The sequence below is a fragment of the Cariama cristata genome, unplaced genomic scaffold (genome assembly GCF_000690535.1).
Source record: "Cariama cristata isolate BGI_N322 unplaced genomic scaffold, ASM69053v1 scaffold6670, whole genome shotgun sequence".
NCBI lineage: Eukaryota > Metazoa > Chordata > Aves > Cariamiformes > Cariamidae > Cariama > Cariama cristata.
The window spans coordinates 37,726-63,110 of record NW_009595195.1 but is presented as its reverse complement, the minus strand read 5'-3'; the positions used below and the strand labels follow the sequence as shown (position 1 = coordinate 63,110).

Below are 25,385 nucleotides of genomic sequence, written 5' to 3'. Positions count from 1 at the left end.
GGGGGAAAGACTGCAGGATTTACTGTACAGGTCATTTACCCCACAAAACACATGAAAACATGAAGAGCTGAAACAATACTATATATATTATCTTTGTACCTGGGTGTATCTCCATCTCTTTAAACCTCAGGAGAAGACAGACAAATAGTGCAGGGACAAGAAAAATACACAGGAAACCAATTTGGCACACGTAATGTTTTATCCTGACATTATTTCAGTCAAACTGGGGATCATTTTCTCCACTGTTCAGGAATAACTCTCCTCTACTAAAAATTTAACACAGTGCACAGCTGCTTTCCCTCAGTCAAGTACAGATAAACAAATCTATTTCAGTTCTCCCATTTTCATCCTAATGGAATACTGCAGAGTCAATTCCTTCAACAACAACTAATGCTCACCTAGAATTTCTTGCTGTCATAAATTATTTGCACCTGGTTTTCTCAGTCAACAAGTCTCATATTCAGCCCAAAGCTGGCAATATATTAAAAACTCATTCTCTTGACCTGCTTTTTGTTCCATTGGTATCCCCAAAAATTCCCCACGCTACTGTTCTTACCATCAAGTTTTCAGTAAGGAGTCCATTAGAAATTTCAGTTTTACAGGATCCATGCAACATTTTAATCTGTTCAGCGTTGTAAAAGTGTTAACTACTCACATTCACAAAAGGCCTGCTTTATTTACATTTAGTTTTTTGAGAGTAAAGATCACAGCAGGGTTGGTGTGCTTTACAAATATTAGAAAATTTCACAATATTCCTTTGGGATGGAAAGGTACTGTTATTATTGCCCTTTTACACCTGGGAAACATGCTTCATTTGCTGGAATCACATCTGCCATGGATTTCATTTCATGAGAGAAAAAAACAAAACAAACCAAAACTTTCACAATACAGGCTCTCAAGGCAACCATTCAGAGGAGGCAGCACCAGGAGCTGTTAAACCCACTCTCAGAAGCTCAGTATCTCATAGTGCTTACAATTCCAGCTTCTCACATCCGTCCCAAGCTTCTTGCTCAGTGTCTCCTAGCATCATCATGCAGACCCATCTCAGCACTCTGCCCACATGCCCTGCACCCCTCCCTCAGCCATGCAACTTTTCATTTCTAGTCCACTGTTTGTATTTCTCTGCCCAGCGAGTGCTAGATTTCCTCTGCTTGAGCTTTTTCTGTTCTTCAGACCTCTCAGATCATTCTTTACTTAACCAGCTCTAGTATTTCAGCCTTAGATCATCAACCTCAGCAACTCCATCTAACTAAATTCCAGCTCTCCCTTCCATCCTGGCTTCTTGTCCTCTTTCATGTTTAAGTTGCTTTCATGTCTAGTTACATTAGCCAATTTTTTCCCACCACAAACCAAAAGCTTATTCTCAAGACACACCCCACCACAACTTCAACTGCTGGTTCTGCCACAGGCTCTTGTCCAAACCCTTCTCACTTCTGTATCTCCCTGCACTGAAATACATCCATTTCCTCCTTTGCACTGACAGTCAGACATCCAAGCCCACAATTCAGGCAGCTCTCAACCTCTCAGAAGCAAAAGCCCTGTCCAGGAGTGTGGTTCACTATGCACACAGTACTCAGTGAATGTACATACTAAAGCAAGTTTCCACCTGCATTTCTGACCTGTGATTTTACCTGTGTATTTTGAATGCTTTCAGCTTACCAGAATTTGACCAGACTTTACTCAGGCAGCAAAACGTATGTTCATGACACAGGCTACCCTGCTGCCAAATCTTAAGGTCTTGGTCTTACGTTTGGGTATCCAAGAACAAACCAACCGCTGCTGGAATATTCTTAGATATGATAGGTGACTGATTTTATTATGCCAAAATGACATAATAAAAATAAGTTCCATCCAAAAGACTAAGAATTAGCGATAATCGAACCCAATAAATTCTTTGAACGGAAAAAGTAGGGACTACTTACTAATAAACACTGGGTTAAACTGTTTAATGACTCTTCAGAACCCTTTCAAAGAGTTATAAAAATATAATCTATAAAGGAGGTCTGTACATTATTAAACTGTAAAGAATTTAGGCAAAATTCCAGTGGAATTAGTCTTGGATTTCATGAAGCGTTACTCCTGGGGGAAAAAAATGTGGCTAATATAGCTCAGTAGATAATACATGTCATTTATTATTGCACTTGATTACATTTTTTTTCTGAAAATAGTAGAACTTTTCTGAGGAAACTTTGAATGTTTAAATCAGTGGTTGGAAATTTGGATGACAAATGCACCGTGAAGTGCTAACAAAGTGGGGTTTTTTCCCTTCTCAGACACAAATATAATATGAAGTCAGAAGAAAAAAAGTAAACTCACAAACTGATGTTATGGGTAACCTGGTTAATGTCAATATGGCACTATTGCTTAACTACACTGAACGAGACAAACACACTCATAAGATATTTAGAAGTTTTAAATAAAGGTTTTATTTATGTGCATATACATGCATCTGCACACATGTGTGTACGTATGCCTACATATATACTAAACACTATGCAGGAAACAAGCATAAATGGTATGAAGGAAAACAGTTGATAACAGTTTTAGCCTGTATGTAGCAAAATATTTTGCAGTGAAGACAGAAAAGGACTTCTAGAACTGTTTCTACAGCTCTGGTTTGGCCACCCAACAATTGCCATCTGTTTTGTGTTCTGAAGGAGATAATTCTGTCAAGTAGATATGATCACATAATTAAGTACAATGACAATGTTTGAGCACAGCGTAGTTGAACAAAAATTGCATAGGAAATTACAGATTTCCTCTTTGGTAGCTCTTGTCATTGCAACCTTAGTCTAATTTCTGACCCTTCTGACAACTCTTGCATACATCAGTGTGAAGTTACGTGATGTTATTTCTTTTTTTGATGGCTATTTTATGAAAAACTAGGAAGTCACACTCAGTTGTTCAAAAAAAGAATGCAAATAAGATTTACAGACAGAAACTGCAATTCAACCTTCCTGAGGACATAAATTAGAAATAAGGATGACAAGAGATGCATTGCCAAAGATTTTACTCATATTTGGACATAAGAATCTCAAATTCCATTCCAGATGCAGAAAAGACTGAGCACTTGTAGGCAGATGCTTTTTGTTTTAACCTTAATCTTCGTTTAAGCTGTATTTCTGTTTCACCACACATCTCGCATCCTAACCAAAGGAAGCCAAACAAAACCCGCATACCTCTCCTATCTGACTTCATCCTCTTCCACAGTTACAGCTGTTCATCCCAGTCTTCTCATTACCCAAGATCTTTTTATCTGAAACTCACTGCCTACCAGTCCCAGCTGTTCTCATACTGACTCATATGATTTCTCTATTCTTTCAATGTCTTTCCTATATTCAAATGGTCCTACTCGCCTTAGTAGCTCCAGGAATCCAGCTACAAGTTCAAGCAACTCTAAATACATCATAATTCCCTACTGCATGAAAATGGCCAAGTTTGGGGGAACTTTGATGGGAATAAAAAAGATATTCATGGTACAAAGACAACGCTCTGTCTGAAAGCAAGGGTAATGTAACTCTTCATAGAAAAGTTCTTCACCCTTTCTCCTGGAAACAGTTCAATTAAAACATTGGTTAGACACAATGAGTTCTTAAAATGCACACTAACAATTTTTCTAAAAACTGTATGCTTTAAGTCTCGGCAGAAAATTAAGTTAATATTTTCAGAATATTAAAGTACTTCTAACCATATGTCTTGCATAACAAACTGCACATGTCTTGTAAGGCAAAAAGTTTCTAGTGCAGAAAACTATTGGAGCTTTAGAGAAAATACAAGAGAACTATTTACAGACATCTTATTTATTTGCTCAGCTCAGTTCCACATAGCAGAAACATGACAGAGAATTCTCTCTCTGGCACAACAGTGAAAAAATTATCTGTGCCAGCCAACACTGAATGTTATATTTTGGCAAAAAAATTTTGACTGCTGTCATTTTTCCCGTAATGTATTTATACCTCTGAAACCAGAGAAGACAGGGACACGGGATCAAAAAAAATTATAAACTTACGTAAATTAAAAAATTATATTTCTTAAACAGAACAAAATTAGTTAATTTAATAGTTTACACCAAGTTTCAAACTGTTGTTAATACTATAAACATAAGCATAGCTTAGGAGTGCTGCATCACCTTCACTTATAATTCCAAGAATTTTCTAGAAGTTACCATGCTCTTGGCTATGTGGTAAATATCTCTTCCTATTCCCACAGATCCATATTCAATCTTGGAAAGATATACAAAACTTATGTCTTGAGGAGATTAAAATTAAAACACAAATCTCTAAGTTCTCTGTTTTGACAAGTAAATTAACTTTTGCTCTACAAAAGCAAAACCCAAGAAAATTCAGAATTTGGAATGACAGCCTATCCTCCCTCTTCTCTTTCATTTAGTGCCTGATACATTATAAAAACTTCATATTCAAGATCATGACATTCCTGATTAAATTACTAAAAAAGACAGTAAGTCAATATGATTGCTTGACTTTTGAATGTTATTTATATTTTACACAGAAGTGAATAAACAGAAAGTATTTAAGTTCTGATGTCTACTTTGAAATTTTATTTCCCTTAGATTTTAATATAAACTAAGCACCCATATGCCTTTTCTTACGTTTCTGTAAATTCCTAACAACTCACCTAACGTAAAACCTCACTCAAATACATGACATGAATCAACTAGAAAAAAATAAAAATACAGTAGCAAAGTTGATAGCTCCTAGCAAAGCTACATAAAATTGAGGCTAGAGTGAAAGGTTCACAGCTCAAAATGCATCACTGTTGTCACTCGAACAATGTTTGGGAGGCAGCAGATTAGAAGACTTCACCTCTCATCAGTGCAATGCTCCTCAAAAGATCACGTCACAGTAAGTTACCATGAAAGACCACGTAGAATAGGGAATATATGTCATACAGAAAACAAAAAGCAGAGGACACTAGACAACGTAAAAGGACAGAACTACTGAAAATATACTTCAACGTAACACTTTGTTGTTTAGAACAAATGCTGATATATCTATTCTCAGTAACAAGTTTCAAAGAAAGATGGAAAAACACATCACTTTGAAACTGGCAGTAGCCACATTCAAACTACATTAAAAAGTCCAAGTTGCCTAAGGGTGGGTGCCTTGTTGCACGACAGTGACAGATACACCCAAAATACCCTACTGTGTCACAACTCCTAAAATGGTCTTTTCAGATGAAGTTTAACCTCAGTTTAGTCAGGAACACCAGAATACTTTTCAGAACATAACATGAAAGAGATTTTAGAACACTGCATACTTACTCAGCACAATGAACTGCCTCTAACAAACTGCAGACTGCCGAGATACTTTGTAATGACTAGCCTTGGCCATTATATTTGTAAAAAGCAAAAGAAATTAACATTTTTAACATTTGTTTTTAGGAAGTAAAAATTGTATTTACCTGTGATATTTCCCAATGTATCTTTAGTGTGGCAAATCAAATCTTCACTTTCCACATCTTTGAAGTTGCCTATTTCTCCATAATAAAGAGCAATCCCAAGTTGCATTATACGTATAAACATAGGAAGCTGCTGATCAGAGATTGAAAGTTTCAAACTTTCAACTAATGTGTGAATCTATAACATGAAAGAGAGCAAAAGAAAATAATAAAGTAATAACAAAACTCTGTCATCATTAAAGCCAACTTTTAAACCATACAACTCCATATACATTTTGTATACACATTCTAATTCCTAAAGACAAAAGCTGCAATGCAACACAAGGCAAAGGGCTGCAAACAACGACTGTCAAAAACACACACTCTTCGGGTTGCTATACAAGAGATATTCAGGTTGAAAAGTCAAATATAATGTATTTGACTGTTTTTGGGGGGTTTTGTTTGTTTTTTTTACGATTGCTGAAGAAATTTCTAAAACTTAAGTCACATAAGTGCATCTGATTAAAATTTTATTTTCATTACAGAATTTCATAAAAATCTCTGCATGCTAAAAAAACCTAGATATGCAGATTTTAATATATAGGTCTTATTTTGATTCTTTCCCACTCCCACCATTGTTGCAAGTGGACAAGTAACGGGCAGGAGAGGATTTATTCCAACTGAAGTGCAGAAAACCAGTTTCCCTGGATATTCCAGTTCAAATATGCAATTAAGCAGTTTTCTCTAAATGAAACCAAGCTTTGCAAAGACTGTCATTACTAGGATGAAAATTTATCTTTCTTCAAATATTTTAGCTATTTTATTCAATACTTCAGAATATTTTTATGATCATGCTATAAAGACAAAAACAGACTTGATAAGAAAGCTACCTTTCATTAAAATAAGAGCTGCATAAAATGAAATTATTGCAATAAAATTACTGTCTGTAACATTAGACATATTTCTAGCTCTAGGTCCAGTTTCTAAATGTTGTGGGTGAAAATAATGGAAATGGAAAGTAACTACACACCAGCATTGGCCTTAATGCAATCCAGTTCAAGAAACATGAAAAAACTGACTTTGTAAACAGTACTGCACATCCATGGGCAGGTAAAAATACAGTAGTAAAATAAATATTTGTATAAAAATACGCTAATATACCAGTTAAGACTTCACTAATAAATTTATGAGTAAACTAATAAAGCCACAGCCTTAGTCATACAGAATGAGTGACACCATGGTATCAGCCATTTATATAGAATAGAGGAAATGTTTTAGAATTCTGCTGTTATTTAAAATTCTCTGAAAGAAAAGCACACGAAAAATCCTAAGATACATTTTGGAAATTAAAAATTAATCCTTCAATATCAATTTTTCAGGACCATTTTATTCAAAGTTGTCAATAAAATTTTTTCTGTGCAGATGAAAAACAGGAAGGATAAGGAACAAACAACTATCTTAAGATTTGGAAGGGAAAAAAAAAAAGATTACTTTGCCAGAAGCCTTTTTACAAGCCACACAAGGGGCATATGTCATAATGGAGGACAGGAACACTAGCCAGCACTGCAGGCAATGAACATAATTATATAGTGGCTTAAATGCAGTTATGTTACACTCCTGGACTTCTTGTCCCTCCCATCATGACCCTGCTCTTACATTGCCAGTGGAACTCACTTGCCCCTCAGTAAGTTGACTCACCTCACTAAAACCAGTGGACAACTATTTATTTCTTCTTGTCCAGTTAGCTTGCTGTCAACATAGCGAGTTGACTTAGATGACTGACAGGTCAGACAAACGTCAGTGCTGCTGCAAATAGAGAGGCAGGACTGACCTCCCCAGTGCAAATCAGCTCATCTGTCTCATTGTTGTCTCATTCCATGGTTATTTCAACAAGAACAACAATAAAAAGCTTAACACTAATCATTTTACATGTGTTTTGCCGCTTCCTCCCACGTATACTATTTTCACTCTAAAATTGAAAATAGGAGCTTAGTGTTCCCAGTTTAAAAGCATACAAACACATACCCAAATACTTAAGAACCTTCCTCCTTTGAGGAGTCTCAACTTAAACTCATTAAGATTAGGTTTGGCAAAAACTTTGCAATAGACGTAGTAGTCAAAATTATACAGGTTATAAAAATATTCTAGTCCCTACAAAGAAACCAAAAGAGTCAAATGCTCTTACAAACATGGAAGTCTTGGAAACTTTCACTCAAGACTGAAAAACAGATGTGCTTTATCAAATGAACAACACAGAGTATGACAGTTTTCATTATAAAGATCTTCAGACTTTGACAGAAAGATTGAGTGCTGCTGGCTTTTGTCTTTAGCTGGGAAACAAACCACTTGAATACAAGCTGTTGGCCTTCAGTAGTCTACCCTTCAGGCACACTGAAGCTACAGTAATTTCATTTGCAGTGGAGACTTTTAAAGAGCTTTAAGCATCCTTGAATTAATTAATGAAGTAGTTATATTTACAGATAACAGTTCATTTTACTTCAATTGTAAGAAAACACAGCTATTTCCATTCAATAGTTAAATATTTAAGACAGTCTTTTTTAAAAAACTGCATCCTGATGATCCACAGCGCATAGTTTTCATGCATACAACAAATCAGAAAGTTATCCAATGTAAAATTTGTGAGGCTCAACAGATTTGTAGATCTAATCACTGCATAATGGTATGGTAGTGAAATACTAGAAAATAGTTAAGATTATAAAAAATCATTACTTTTGGAGCATTATTCTTTGGATCATAATAAACAATTACTAATTCACTTAAATATTAATCTAGCATAATTTATCTAAATAGTTTTATTTAAATTAGCACATTTCTGAATATCTTCATAAACAATATTTTCTTTAAAGACTGAAGAAGAAACAAATTTAAAAAGAAGAGAAAAATATCAGTAAACTATGCGCAATAACAACAACAACAAAAAAATCACAGTATATAGAAAAGAAAAGATAAAAGACATCTTTGAACAAACTGAAGTGTGCCTTAAAAAAGGGCAGGGGCAATAAGTGACCACCAAAGATAACAAGAAAATTTTAATACAAATTTAATTAAATTACTACCACCTCAGTGCATTCTAGTATGCATTTTGTTTTAGTCCAGTATCCACTAAAAATTGTAATAACATAATAATAATTTTTACAACAACAGTATAATTTTAAACTATAAGGAAGACTGTATCAGCATTTCCATTAAAGTTTGCTGTCAGAGACTTGTAATTTGGCCATAAACTTTTGATCTGCAAAATTTGCATGCAGGACTTCAGCTAGATACAGATTACTTCTCCAAAATTTACAGAAATATGCAGCTAATTTAAAAATCAGGCTTTTTAACATCAAGATCTATATGCAGTAATCATACTGTCACGACAGAACATAAAGACCATAATTGCTAAACTATAGACAGTCACATGATGATTCCTTATTATCGCTGGAGTTCATATAGATTCCAAAGTTAAGGCAACTGGTTAATTGAATATATAACTTCTTGTTTATAAAATTCAAAATAAGCAATTTTCCAAAATTGTTACCAGTTACTCTGAACAAAAAACCACATAACTTTTATTTCTAGTATGCAGAATCAATCTTTGTATATTTAGTTATTATATTAAGATCCACACATGAAAAATGAAATTTCTGCAAATGTACATACTACCAGACATTTGTGTGCAAGTATCCAGCATTTTGTGACAATTCTTATCTGGATAAATATGCACATGGCCATTACCATATGCACAAATCTCCACGTTTGCCCAAAGTAATAAAAGGCATACAGCTGTACAATACATACAAGGAATAGGGGTGTTTAACAAATTGGACATGATTACTAATTAACTCCCAATCGTAAATTCACAACATCTTAGGACTTCCTGAATCATATGATGAGTCAAACAAATGCAGCATCCCAACTGAAAGCGTGACATTTCTAAATTATATTCTTCAAAAATGGCCGTCAAAATTTATCTCAAAATTTACAATTTTGCAGTACATACATCTGAGGATTATTTTTAATTAAAACTTGGGAAAAACCTCGTATAAAGTCTGTGTCTTAATTTAAAAGACTTCTCAGTTAATCAAATGGGCACCGCTGGTATTTGTTGAGAGAGGGAGGGAGGGAAGATGAACCTTACACGCATGACTACTCGGAGCAGAAAAAAGTAGGAGTGAAAGGTAGTTTAGTCTCTCCACCAACTCAGCATTTTGCTCCTGCACTGCAAAATGTAAACATGTCACCTAATGTCAGATGTCCACAAGTTGTATTGCACCCCTGCTCACTAGGAACTGAGCTTGGCTTGCTAATCCATTTCACACGGTTCACTACACAGTGTTAATACACTGAAGTTTCTTGTTATTTATGAGAGTTTCAGCTACATTTGAAACAATAACATCAGTAAAAAATCCTTTCCATCTTATTGCAGGTACCTTAAAGCATACAGTATTTTTTTTCTTAACAGATTATTTGTAGACTTTTTTTCTCCTTACAATTACTATGTTTTCTTTATTAGAACTTCATAAAAGATAGAAAATATTAGAGAGCAATACTTCCCTCCTTACATGCTGTTACTGTATATAGATTAATTGCATCATATGAACAAAACACAATCAAAAAATCACTTTAGCAAAAAAATAACAGCATCAACTTTTCAATTTATTTTAAATTTCAAAGTATATTTTGAAAAATCTCAAAACTTCACAAGTGAGTAGCAAGAAAAATTATTTCAGATACCTACTTTAATAATAGATGGCATTTTGGAGTTGAGGTTATCGTAAGTAAAATGCAGACGAGTCCTGAAGGAACATTTGTACAGCAGAGGTTCCTGGTAAAATTCAATTTTACCACTAGCATTTCTCTTATCAAGACATACTGTGCAGTCAGAAAAGTTGATCATCTTTCTCAGTACCAGATCGGTAGCTTTTAAAAGAAGTATATAGGTTAAAAAAAAATGTATCACATAAGAAAAATTATGCATACATGCTGTTATCTAGGGTTATCTAGGAAAAAAACAATACAAGATAGTTGTGTGGTCATTATCTAAATCAAAGTACTTAATATGTGACTAAAGGGAATAATTTAACCTGTCACAGACTTTTTCAGCTGAATACTTAAAAAGAGAAGACAAATTAGTTACACCCAATTCAAATTTTCGTCCCTTCACTGTTCCTCAGATCTGTATATAAAATAAGTACTGCTTCATGTGAAAGCATAAGACCAATAATTATTCTCATTATCCTCCCAGAAGAAATCTTGCATGTTTTCCCCAAAAGTTTTCTTTTGAACCTTCCAAAGCAAACAACAGCTATTATAGTGATCTTAACACGAAACATACTTTGTAATTTTGTCATATTAGTTTGCAATAATTTTAGCCAGAACAAAGAAACTGGTCCAGCGGTCAGGAAACCATTAAATTCCCCATTCTACTGGAGATGATCTGTGTGATCTTTAAATACTCTTACTGTGCCCAAATTCCACCTCCACCCAGCGTCTGTAAGAACACTTATACTTACAGGGAAACATTGTTAGTTTAAACATTGAGACATTCAGATACTTAAGACCAAGATAAAAATCAAAAAGTTGGAGATTTTTTTTCCTGAAAATGTGAAGTATGTCTTGCAATTGGTATGCCATGCTCCCTACAGTGCAGCACGTTTACTACCTCTCTAGCCAGTCTGTTTAGAGAGTTTTTAAGATCACCACAAACAATTGCAATGGAATGCTTTAAGATGCTTGCGCTCATTCACAAAAACAGAAACAGATTGCCTAAGCACTCACTGCTAGAGCAAGCACAAAATTAAATGCAATCACAGAAGGATGGCAAGTATGAGCAGAGAGGACTGACTACAAAACATCTATGATCACAGATAATTACACAACAAGTATGCGTTAAGAATCAATTTATATTATAAATTGGCTTTTCAAAAAGGATAAGGGAAAAACTGATAAAAGAAAGGAAAACAAGCAGCAAGTATCTTCTCACATATATAGCCATTTTTATTAGACTCGCAAATTTCTATATGAATTTAAGAGTGCCTCCATTGCGTTACCTAAAATCAAAACACATGTACTCACCAGAGACATCCATAAATGCTCGATCCCAAAACTCATCCACTGTATAGCATTCTGCAGAAGTGATATTGACTGAGAGAACAATATCATCCTCCACGTACTTTAATATGAGATTGTTGATCACAATGTTGACATTGTTTACAACACGCCTAATCAAACTCTGAACATAACCTATAAAACAAAACAAATTCTTAGGAGTTAAGAAAAACACACTGCCAAATTAATTTATTACCGAGTCATTCTTTCCAACTTTTTTTTTTTAAATCAAAATTAAAACAAACTAAGTATCATTGTCCTTTATTTATCCAAAAATCACAGGACTTAAAACTCTTTAGCATTCAGCGCAGTTAAGTCCATCAGCGCCCTGGAAATGCAACAAACCATATGAAAAAAAACCTGTAAGTATTAGGAGTATAACATAGCACAAGAGATTAATTTTGGGGGCAAGAATCAGCTTTTAAACTAATTAAGAAAACAGAAGGCTCTGGATTATTGTAGACAAAGAATGTTAATGATAGTGACCTTTTTACCTGAAAGATATTTAGAAATAGGTTGGAAAACATGAACACCGGTTGCTAGGTTACTTTTCACTTATGCATATATTACGCCTATTTGCCTGCTCACCTAGTTCTTTAAAAGTTAACTAAACATTAATATGCCTAGTACTTTTTATTATTCTGAAAGTTAATATATCCACATCATGCTCAGTAAGACCCCTGTGAGGTATAACAAAACCAATTTCTGTCAACAACCCAAGTAGTAAGCACCTGCACTGAAGCCTGTTGGGAAGAAATCCATTTAAATTTTTTCAGACATAATGTGATTGGAGAAATGATCTCGTCTGTGAATTCTTACTATGCAGTAAACACTCCTATTTTACTAATACAGTAAAGAAATTAAATACTACCCATATTCATGTCTCTTATGTATACTGAATGTAACTATGAAGCCAAGTCATTTGTGCTGGGAAAAAATACAAGCCTTAAAATTTCTGTTTTAAAATTTATAACATTACTCACATTCTATCTAAAAATACATTTAATATGTGCTCTAGAGTTCTAGTTTGGTAACTACACTGAAAAAAGCCGGTTAACGATACAGGCTTAAATCCACAGGCTTCAAGAGTAGTTTTCTGAAACTTGCATTAATTAAGACTTATAATATCAACAATTTTAATTCAAATAAACTTAAAATGAACATCAAAACACTGTGAGATTGTAGGAGCAGACTCAGGTTGCTACTTCCATTCTACTTTGCTTTTTCTAGCTATTCATTGTTTTCACACTCAAATAGTACTTTTCACCTTAGGTTATATTATAGTATTTTATCATTACAGAAGTGATTTTCTTGAGTTCCACAACTGCAAATTTACACAGTTGATAAGATTTTTTCCTTTTTCAGTATTGAAAGCCTACAACCACCTCTTTTATTAAATGCAAAACATGCTTTCAGCTACCATTAGCAGAATATTTTCATTCTGATCAGGTATATTTTTATGTTTTAAAAGTATTTCAGTATTAAAATCTTAATTGTAAAATACATCACACTTGTTATCATAACTCAGCTTGCTTCATTTTATACTATTCTTGAGCATACGTCACCCTTTGAGTAAAGCTAGTTCCAGCAGGACAGAAATAGCATTTTAACATCTCCTGTTATCTTAATAGGATTGTAATTGTATTAAAACAAAATCTGGAAAATGTTTTAGATCATTGTTTACAAAAGCAGGAAATCCAGAAATGCAACAAAAGTCAAAATTTTGACAGCTTAGTACTGTCAGATTTCCAACATAATCTGAATTCACCTTTTTAGCATATCAATCTAAAAAAACTGCTGAAAAATATGTGGGAGAACTTGTTTTTAATGATTTTCTCACTGACTTCCTAAAATGGTAACATATTTTTAGGTTGTATGAATTCAGTAAACCAGATGTATTATTTCAATAACCAAGGGGCATAACAGACCCATATTCCTCACTAGAGTGCTGTAAACTGACCTGTATGTAAATAGAAGCCGGTACAAAGCATTTGAGATGCTTTTCTTAAGTTCAGCACTGAAATATTTTGCAGTCTATATAACTTGCAACCATGAAATGATAACCAGTAATTTAATTATGATTTTAAAGCAAGCTACTAATTTAATTGAACAAAGTGAAGCCGTCCCTCCACACGTCCAAAGTTTTTTCAATATTTTGCTTTCAAAGGTCTTTCAAAGTCAGTCTAATTTACATTTTCCTGCTGTGAACAACAAAAACATCACAAATCCAGCATCACAGCAGCAAAAAAGAAAAGTGAGTTCTTCTGATGTTTCCAGCAACATTCTGGAAAAGAGCAACAATGCTGTAATCTGTGTGGTTTTTTGCCTGAATGCATAAAAAGAGGGAGCAGAATTGTATCTTCCAAATGAAACAGGGGTCACAAATTTGATAAAAACTTTCTTTCACACTTCTGTGAAGACATTTCCAGACTAGTGGTGCAGTACAGTGTTAAAAGTACCATACAGATACCAGCTTTCTAATTAAGTTTAGCTTCAAATATAATACAATCAGATTCTCATGAGTGAGGATCAGTCTTAAAGATAATGAATTTAAATTGTAATTCTTACTATTCAAAACAAAATAACAAAAATATCAGCAAGTTCATGTATAATACAGTTTTAAAAAAATGGGAGGTTGTTTTAAATACAAGTGGGAGAAAACAAGTGGAGGTTGCTTCTTATTCCTGTAATTTTTAGATATAACACTATGACCATCTTTGCCACTAGAGTTCAGGTATTCTATGATGAAGTGCCTAAAAATACTAGAAAATCTGTAGGGGTAAATTCCCTCCTGAAGTGCAACACAAAATCCACACATATGCTTCTTCCAAATTCTCCAGAACCCAGCAAGCTGCACTGTGCAGTAAGAGCTACAAATGCAGTTTCAGATCCAACCCTCCAAAGTATTGTAGCACTATAGTGCACAGAGTGGTCTATTGATTCAACAGAATTGACATCATCAGACTTCACATTTAAACATCCTAAGTTTAGCAGTGCTCTATTGTTACCAAAGCTACATTTTTAGCTAAGCTCTGATTAACTCCATCTCTGAGAACACAGCAGAGCTAAGGGACAATTAAATCTTTCAACAAAGTATGACACCTATATCCTTCAAAGACTAAAACAAATCCAAGTAGATAATTCAAGATCTTACTGAAATCCAGGATGTGCAAATTAAAGCTTAGCAAAGCCACATCCTATACCACAGAGAATAAAATCTTCCTATAAGGAGGAAGCCTCTACTCCTTATGGAGGCTGTTTACCACATAGGACCTCTATATTAGACAGTGTTATTTACGTATCAAAAAACCAAACCAACTGTATTTAGAGAACTCTGCCACATGGAAAGTATCTTACAGTCAACTCAATAAGGTGTGATTTAACTAATGCTCTCTGAATCATTAGACTTCACTACCAACATACTCTATGCAGTTGAAGAAGGAATGTGATGATAATGAAGGATGTGATAGTGCCCTGCAGTTTCACAGAAGCACAAAGTACATCTTCAGAATTTATCAAACAACATAAGAAGGCATCAGATCTGATAATTTGCTACGATACTGCAAATATAAATTGCACATATTGTATGAGCACACTAATCATTAAGAACAACAATATATTCATAAAAGACAACATGCAAAACAATTTCCAATGCGCATGTTGCATCTGGATCTGTGGAAACACATCTTTTGGAATGTTTCAACTTCATCAGATGTCAACATTACAATAAGCAGACCTCCAGCCTTTCACTAAGACTACACCACAGATAACACTGACAGAAACAAACTTGAGGAACCAAAATCCTAAAATGGTCACTGAAGGCAATATAATCATCCAAGTCTTCTGCCAGCCTTTGAGTCCTGTTGTTCACAGCTGAGACCCAAAGAACCAAAGGCCAAGGTAACCGCTGTCCATGGTAGGGAACAGTGGATGCCAAGAGTCCTGCAATTCCAAGTCACCAGAGCTTATTGGATCTCAGAGCTTTAACAGAGCCTCCAGATCCAGCTCCTCAAGTACCCATTCCAAAGCAAGATGATACTCTGTAGTACATAATATTCCCACACACTAAATTTCAATGTTCTCTTTTGATTCAATGCAAGTATAAACTTTATGTTAACAAAAGACAGAAAAAAAGCCTAACAAAACTGTCATGCCTTTAACCCGTCTAAAATTACATGCCCCAAGAAGGTAAACTGCAATTCATGTCAGTGTTCAATTTCATTTTTCTGCACAAAAACATCTCTATCAGTAGATACAGGACTTGATAAGAAAGATCTCTCAGAATTACTACTCTCATAAAGAAAACCTCACCTTTAAAGCTATTATAAAACTATCCGAAAATAAAATGCCTGAAAACATACAAGAAAAATAACTTAATGTGAACCACGGAGCAGTTAATGAGCAGTAGAAAACAAGAGTGATCTGAAAGAGAACCACCAGAGAAGCAGAGGATAAAATTTAACACGTTACCCCTACAGTATGTTCCTCATGCTAATCTATCCTGCACTATAAGTGAGTTCTGTAAATGTAAGGATTCAACAAAATGGAAGGGAAAAAATATAAGGATTAATTATGTTCATTGCAATTTGGTTCTATTTTCTAATATTCAAGTGTTTCACTCACCCTTACATGATTTGTAGGTGAACAGATATATAGTAGTCTAACTTAAGACACTGTGGGCACCTGAATGAAATTTAGTTATTTTCTATCACTGAAACACAATCCAGCTTCTGAAGTTACGGATTACCTGGAGGTAAATCAGGGTCAGGAGAAGCAGACTGCTGAACTCGTCGTGGTTTTACTGCTGATTTCATACTTTCCGTGGTACTGCGGTTTGTTGAACTGGAACCACAACTTTCGTGGTCTTCCTGCTAGAGGAAAAGAAAGCAACTGAGTCAACCATACAAAAAGAATATAAATGTGGGGAGAACGACCTGGCAAAGATTTGATAAATTAAACTTCTGTTAGTGTTTTCCCATCAATTCAATCCTGTACATGCATCTAACTACAGAAATTAATATTACAGAACTAGGTAAGAAATTATTTGTAATTAATACTGTCATTAACTTCTTTTTTAATAGAAGTCAGTCATTTAATTATCAATTTCAACTGAACACATTTCATTTAGCTGCATTTCTGTGGAAACATTTCTTCAGAGACTGCAGACTACCAAAACAAATATGAGGAACTACCAAATTTTATGAGCTTACGTGCCTACTCAGGGAACCACCTCAGACAGTTCCAAGATGTCAGTCATGCCCTTCCTAATATAGCTAATTGAAGCCGATTCAGAAAGCAAAATATTTTTGCAGGCTTCTAAAATAGTAAAACGTAGCCCCAGAAAAGATAAATGAACTGACGGAACCTGCTTATCTTGAGCTTCTATATAGCTTATTCACTCTAAGGAATTCAGAACCAGGAAACATGGCTAATAATTAGAAAATGGAGAATATAAGCCTTACCAGATGAAATTCATAGACATAAGAAAATCTTAATTAACTGAATTTAGAGTTTTAAATACCTCACTAGTATTCCCATTACATTCCAGAATCACAGTTTAACTACAAGACTCAAGTGCAAGAAAGCCAAGAAAAGTAATGCAAGTATTCTTGTAAGCATATTAGAAGGGCAGTTTAGAGAGGAAGCAAATTCTTGCAACTTTTGACCCAAGCCAAATTATTTCTTAGATATAGTCTCTTGCAGAAAGAGTGAACTGCTCTCTGAGTCATGGCACTACTAGGATCACACAACATGTTCACAAAAAGAAGGGTTTGGGGAACAAACGTCAAGTACTGCACTATGAAGCTCTGATATTCTTAAGTCCTCTAACCACCGAAAAGCAACCAGCTTAAACTGTGCTGGGTTTTTCTACAGGATAGATCATGTTTCCCCTGCATGTTGCCTGGCATTTTTAATAATCTCAGAGAAATTACAAAATGGAATCTTCACATTACTTGCTTCTTAATGTTTTTTGCATGAAAAATAAAAAATAGTTACATGTAATGATACATTTTAAATAGAAGTCTGTAACTTCAAAAAACAATTGAAGAGATTAATTTCTTTCCTTCCACTCCATATTTAGAAAAAAAGAACACAGGGGAAAATTCTCTGATAAAGTGGAAATACCATTTCACCAAGAAAAAAGGATGATGAGCAATATAATCTTAGCCGGGGGGGGGGGGGAGTGTTGTGGTGGGGGGGGGGGGGGGTGGGGCGGGTTGTGGAAGGTTGAACTTTTTTGGAGAAATTGCAAAAGACAGACCCATTCATACATTAGAAGGGTAGACAATAGCTTCTAAAAGAAGGATGAGTTACCATAAAGGATTTGAGATTTTTTTCAGTCAGTAATATACTATTGAAACAAGCTGTTTGTTGTTTTTTAATTTATGGTTATTTGGCCATTTCAGTCATACAGGACTGTCCCATTCCAATGCATGAAAAAATGAAATGAGTGTTTAGCCTCCACTCTGGAGGGCATTTCTTTGCTTTCTTATCTGACAACCTTCTAATGTTTTTCATTGAGGAATCTGAGTCTCCTGAAGACTCTCTCAGAACTTCTAACTACAGTGTATTTTCATTAGAAAGCCACCACTCTCTTCATCGCATATCTGAGCAATAATGACAGCTTGAAGCTCGCTCTTTATCTTTAAACCTGGGCTGACGGAAGCCTCTTCATCAGCATGTATATTTTGTAATCAGAAAAGTTCACCTCTCCTTCACACCTCCAGTTTACTGAGGAAAATTAGATCATAGATTTTTAAGTTAAAATTTTTGAAATAACTTTTTACCATACCTTCCTTCTTGGAAACTAGTTCATATGCGGCATGAAAATATTTTTTCAGATGAGTCACCATACTGCTATTTATGTTTCAATCTTGAAAAACAAACAAACAAACAAACAAACAAAAAAAACAAAACACACACCACACTCCGAGACGTCACAGTGACCAAACAGCTCAATTAGCACATCTCCTTCTTTCCTCAGCTCACTTACCGGTTGCACAGAATGCTGTGGTACAACTATTTAGTGATTCAATCTGATAGGATCACATTACACTTGTCTTTTAATATTTATCTTAGCTACAAGAAAAAGAAAGGGGGGCCATGGGGATGGGGAAGGCATTCTATTTTTGCAGTATTAACTGTATTAAGCCTGACTACATTCAAGCCTAACTTCTCTATCTGCATACTGACATGACCGTGTTCAATGAATCTTCTCATAACTTCATGCATTAATCTATGCAATGTTTTAATCATACAGAGTATTACTAACACTTAAATATGAAATAAGAGTGGTTTAAGCTTTTACCACTTTCAGAGTTTGGAATACACACTAGCACACGGTGTTTTGGAGGTTTTGTTTGTTTTAAAGGAAAAGGGTGGAGAATCCTTAGATTGTGTTGATTTTGAAAGAAAGTCTCAAATCTTAACCTACATATAAATTCAATACAGTAAGCTTTTTATATTTCCCTGAGCTACAAGTCTGTTGTCATGGAAAAATCGTTGCAACCATTTAGAGCAAGTTGGACCTAATGGTAACAAAAATGTACATGTTCCAAGACGGCACCAAAATTTATCTCAGAAATATACCACACAAAGTGACAGAATATACTATGTTTAAGAAGAATTCAACCAACCAAACATTTGAAAAGAGCTTTTTTTTTTCATCTGAGATAACATCCATTGACTTCCTTACATTACACAATTACCAAAAAAGTTTTAGAGCTGCATGGGGGGTTTCTTTTGAGCGTGAACACACACCACTTTTCACAACACCTACTGATACTTTATAAAGCAAATGTTGTATTCTTTAATTACCAGAAGATGATAATAGTGGCGATGACCTTATAGGAACTACATTCCTATGTAGACATATATCCAAAAGCTTTCTGTATCTGCACGTTTCTGCTCAATGTTAACTTTAAGAGCACACTACTAATTTCTCAAACATGTGGCTGTCTCATAAGCTCAGAAGTAAAACATGTTCATTAAAGAGATGGGAAAAAGTTCCAAGCAAACTGCCAAAACTAGCATAATTATGAAACTATTTAACACTGGAACCAACTAGAGTCACACACTGTGTCTAGATCACAGTGATGTCATCAGAAACACCCAGCCAAAAGGCACTAAAAGTACTGCACTCCCATAAATCCACCTCACACCAGATGACAAACATTTTAAAGTCAAAATTACACTGAGGGTGGGAAGGGAGTTACATTCTAAAAGTGCTAATAACTATAGTTATAGTATGAGATTTTATAAATGCTCCTTCATTTTAGCATTAACGAGAGTGATTCCAAACAACAGTCAAAACAGCAGAAAACTAAAAATACTCATCATGTATCTAGAGAGGTGATTTTTTAAAGAAAATAACACTCATCTACAAAAATATCTTTTCCAACTAGTTGTATCATAAGTAAAGCCTGGAAAACTTAAAAGATTTTAACATGAGGTCCTGCTTATGGGTGTTGTTATACAAATATACCTTGGATCAGGACAAATAGAAGTTTGCACAATCAGGCTCCTTTTTCCCTTTTGGCAAGTGTCAGACCAGGTACTCAGCTGAAATGTTTTTATAGAGCACTATGGTTACTTGTAAAACTATGCAAGTCACGGCTAAAGACACCTAGGCTAGTAAATTTACAAGCAAGTTCCACAGTCAATTCTGTACTACAATATAAAACAGCTATTGCAAGGTTTAAAGTGAATTACAATTGAAAACATCTGAACACTAATAGATGAGGTTTATTATGATCTTTCCTAATCAGTGGAGTTTATTATCTTTGTTCATTATTCTGTTTTCCAAATTTAAAATACATAGTTCTTTTTCTCTTTAAAAGGACACTTCCTCATTTTAAAATACATAAATGCTGTTTAATGGGCAAGACCTCCAAAATGCCTCAAAACCATGCTTTATGGGAAAATAACATACTCTCTTGGGGATCATTTAGTTATTTATGCAAATATTGTCCCTCTGCTTTCATCAAATCAAGTTAAAGAAAACTGAGTTCTTAAAAAAAAAACCACATCAACAGGAAAATGTGCAAAAACCATGACCGTTATGAATTAAAATTTTAAAACCTGAACCAATCCTAAGTACCTACTGCACAAACTTGCAGAGAGTTCTCCATTGTCATTTTCTTGCTTCCTCTACAAAATACTGCTTTTTCTGATCCTTTATCATTTCTAAAAACAATGAGCTTAGTATCTTTCAGAAGTCAGTAAGAGACACCTATTCTGTAAAGTATATCTTAAATTGCAAGATGATAAAAACTGCAAGAGAGGAACTAATTTCCCACTAGCGGACTGTGCTTATATGGCTAAGTAGTTAACTGCCTGTGCCAAGACTGAAAGTAATATTCAGAATACTTTCATTTTAGCAAGACCTTTAACACAGCCTCCTGCACAGACCTTATTCCCAAACTGGTGAGATATCAACTGGAAGATGGGAGATAAGTTGGGTGAAAAAGTGTCTGGACCACTGGGCTCAAAGGGTTGTGATCAGGGGTGCAAAGTCCAACTGGTGGCTGATTACTTGTGGCACCCTTCAGGGATCCGTACCAAGCCCATGGTATTTAACATCCTTATTAAACACCTGGAAGATGGGATAGAGTGCACCTTCAGCAAGGCTGTGGATGGTATCAACCTAGGGGGAAGAGCCAACGCACCAGTGAGCAGGGCTTCTATTGATAGGGTCCTTTAGGGGCTGAAGAAATAGGCTATCAGGAACTCTGTGAAGTCCAAATGCAAATGCTAAGTCCTGCACATGAGGTACTCTGTGTAACTGCACAGACTAAAAGCCAAATTGCTAGCAAGTAGTTTTGCAAGAAAGGATCCAAGGGTCCCAGTGTACAGCAACTTGAACGTGAGTCAGCAGCATGCTGTTGCTGCAAAGGTAGCCAACGGTGTGCTGGGCTCTATTAGTAAGGGTGAAGCCAGGGGCATGATTCTTTCCCTCTCTTTGGCCCTTGTGAGACATCATGTTGAATACTGCACCCAGTCTAGGGCTCTCCAAGACAAGAAGGACATGGATGTACCAGAACCGAGTCCAATGAATGGCCACCATGGTGGTTAGGGGACTGCAGCACATAAGCTCTCTCTCAGGGTAGATTGAGACAACTGGGGTTGTTCAGCCTGGAGAAGGGAGATCCTACTGCTTCCTACACTACCTACTGGGAGCGTACAGAGAAGAGAGCGCCAGACTCCTCCACATCCATTCCCACTCTTCCTCTCACAGCACACCTTTGATAAGTCTGAAACACAGGCAATTCCAAGGAGGGCAAAAGCTTTTTCACCAGGAGGGCGATCAAGTATTGGAACAGGCTGCCCAGAAAGGTGGTGGAGTCCCAGTTCCTGGAGCTATTCAGCACTTGGCTGGCCAAGCCCTGGAGCAACCAGCTCTAATTGGACCTGCTTTGGGCATGAGGTTGGACTAGATCATCTTCAGAGATCATCCCAAATTGCTCTATGATTCCTCTCCACGCAAAAATGAAACAAAAAGTAATACAAGTTTTTAAAAATACTATCTAAAAAACACACTACAAGTTTCACTGAAACAGTAAACGTTATCAATATCTTGCTTTCAAAAATATGACTGATTACATTCCACTACCACATAACTGTCAGTACGCATTACATACATATACAAATAGACAAATACATTCATACTACATTTCTGTCTAACCTTGTGACAACAGTTCTGCTGGCTTGCACAGGTCAAGCATTACTTACAAATGAGTCATCAACTTTAATACAGACTCAATTTCAGTGCACAATTATCCTGCAAAGGAAATTTTACTACGAGTTAACTACAAACAGAAACTGAAATAAGAAAATTAATTTTATTATTTTTCTAATGAACAGCAAATTAGAAGTATAACAACACTGAAACAGAGAAAAATCAGTGACCTAAACATGACATCTGCGAATCTTTTGAAAGGTGAGTTAATAGTCTAATGCACACTATCTTTAAAGTGATATACATATATTTAAAAATTATGACAGTATAAAATACTGAAAAGAAGATTTAGCCAAATCAGACTGTGTTACTATTTTGTAAAGTAATTAAGGAGTTCTGTATTCTATATGGAAATCATATACAGCTTCTACATATACACTCGCTGTATCTTCAAAAGTCTATTTAAGACAGTCCATTTTCTTTCACTGATACAAAACCCAATTTTAAATCTTTTCAAACTGGCAAATCACATACCTCAGAGTGATTACTCAGAGATTAAGCTTTGTCTTTCTCTAAGGCAGATAACAACATGATGGAAAGTCTTTATTTTTCTACTCAAATTTTTTTTTTTCAGTACTATTTCATGTAGAAACATGTCAAATACGGACTCTTTAAATTATGTACCAGACTACGAAGGAGAAATACCAAGGAATTTGAGGCACAGGTGCAGTGGCAAAGCATCTTGATGACTGGGGGGAATAAACAAGGGTAACCTGGTTAAGAATAATAGACAAACCAGAGCAATCCAGAACTAATTTAACAAGGTGTTAGCATTGCATCTTGTTGCATGTGCTCTCAGCTGATGTTAGATTCAGAGAAACAAGTAGTAGCAATGACCAGCAAGGCATACTAAGATAGTTGTACTAGATCAGGAAGTTACATCCATCTCGCAGTCTGTTATCATAAGCCATGTTTTGTTAATTCTATATTACCATAGCACAATGTGCTCTGAAATAAAGGTACGAGTAAAAAATCCACGTGAAGGCTGAGGACAGGATACAACCCTGCCACAGCAGCCCCAAACGAAAGCCCAGAAGCTTGTTGGAAGTCTGTTGCACTGATACTGCAGAATGTGTCCTGTCTGCCTACTGATTTCTGGGCAACAGCATCTCCCTCTGATGTTGCTACTGTTTTGACTAGCTGATTATCTGAGGTATTTGAGAGGAACATTCCTTTGTTTACAAGAAAGGGAGCTGTCAGAGTTTGAAAGCCTACGGTCATAAGGCCATAGAGCCAAAAAGATAAATAAAACTGGCTATTCTCACTAAGTGCTCCTCAGAAATACACCCCAATTTCTCAACACCCAAGAGCAACAAATAAAATTACTTTGCAAGTCTTTTTGATGGAAGTGAGTTGTACAAATACCTTCTATTTTGGAAAGAATGTTATAATATAAACTGTTAACTGATCATCTAGTCAAGTTTCATACATTTATTGTGTTTTTAAAAAAATTGAGGCTACCTACCATGATGTAAGTGCTTTTTAATAGAAATAAACGTCTCAAAATGGTTTTTCTGCAAATTCTCCTAGGATAAACTTTTTAAAGATTTCACTCTTCCTCATGTTACAGGAAGTTTGCCCTGTACTTTGGTTTGGGGGGTATATGGGTGAGGGCATCTTAACTTAATAACTGACATTATTCTGTGTTTAATACCTAGCACAGTGGAGTCCTGATCCATGACTAGAGCTCTCAAAGCTACAAAGAAAAAAACAATAAACAATGAGAAATATTACAGTAGCAACTGGCAGCTAAATTGGAGATTTGCCATTACTATAGAAGGAAGGATGGAAGGGATTTGTTCCACAAAACTCACAGCACACAGAACTCCAACTCAGTAATTCTCACACCAGGGTGGCCTGAAAGGAAGAGTTGGGAGGAGAGATGTAGCAGAAAGACTAGTGCTAGGTGAGCTCCTTCAGCAAAACTGATGATATGGGGCAACATTAATACAGGATGGATGTGGGCTAAAAAGGATCCTTCTGCCTGATGTATTCTCTGTGCCCGGAAATGAGAAGGAAGAGCAGCTGAAACAGTTCACCCTGAAGGACTGTGAGGAAAGAGTAACAGCTCTCTCCATACATGGAAACTCCAGAACAGTTTGACTGTTCTGCCATCATTCAACCTAACAATTCAGGGGCTGTTAAAGGACCACCTCACCCACAGACAGTTCCAGCCACTGAACTGGTCAGCACCACAAAAATTTTTTTCCTTACACCACTGCAATTCTGCTGTGTACAGTAATGGTATTTAAGACAGTTTACATTTTTTTGTGTGCTATTTTGGAAGACACTGTACCAAAGACTGAACATACTCTCATCCTTTTTTACAGATCCCTTGAAGTATTAATTAAGAATAGCTGAGCATTATTTCCCTAGCATTTATCAAGTATATTGTCCTGAACACTGCAGAAAGACTGAAACACTACTGTGAGTATGGCTCAATCACATCACTGATTCATTAAATAGCATCTGGGAACCATTAGCAAAAACCTGGCCCATTCAGGTCACTCTTCCTATTGTAATCTGTTCCACCTGCTAGAGGGCTAGCACTAGACCCCAACCCTATTGCAACTGGCACCAGACTCTTCACCAAGACAGTAGTTTCCTTTGTGGTGGCAGATTATTTAAGGGTACTCGTTGCCCCCAATTGTCCTAGTGAGTTCTAGTCGCAGCTCCATTTCACACTTTCTTTAGGGGGTACTTTCCCCTAACACATTTCCTACTGCAGTTTATTAGAAAGCCAGACCCCACGTGCAAGAATTTCGTCCACCAAGCACCTGCCAAGGATGTAGTAATAATTTTTATTACAACATAACCTTGCCACCCACTTCCTTCAGAAGAAGGTAGAACACTGTCCAGACCAAATTTTCTCCTAATCCCAAACACTATTGAGCAGCATATCTACAGCAGGGCCCCCACAAATTGAGTAATCCCCAGCTCTCAAATTTCTAAGATCACAACAAACCTCTGACACCTGAGGGAGAAAGGCCTGAGGCAAAGCTCTGCCTGGAGAGCTTGCTATCCAAGCAAGCTCTTCTCACTGCTGAGCATCATTTGTGTAGTGCTTGGCTTTTGGCAGTTGCTAGGGCTGGAAAGAGAGGAAAGAAGGTAATGAAACAGCAACGGATTATATGTG

The 25,385-nt window shown here is 35.8% G+C and overlaps 1 protein-coding gene across 1 annotated transcript in view; it reads right to left on the bottom strand.

Annotated features, from left to right (window-relative positions):
* LOC104162375 (vacuolar protein sorting-associated protein 13B-like) overlaps nucleotides 1–25,385 on the bottom strand; it is a gene marked incomplete at its 3' end in the record, with an annotated part of 153,263 nt that overhangs the window by 90,745 nt on the left and 37,133 nt on the right. The window contains exons 3-6 of the mRNA XM_009701093.1: nucleotides 16,259–16,379; nucleotides 11,479–11,646; nucleotides 10,142–10,323; nucleotides 5,422–5,596 (exon numbers count right to left, since the gene is read on the bottom strand). Of these exons, the coding sequence (XP_009699395.1) occupies nucleotides 5,422–5,596; nucleotides 10,142–10,323; nucleotides 11,479–11,646; nucleotides 16,259–16,379 (646 nt within the window). The remainder of the gene's footprint in view (nucleotides 1–5,421; nucleotides 5,597–10,141; nucleotides 10,324–11,478; nucleotides 11,647–16,258; nucleotides 16,380–25,385) is intronic.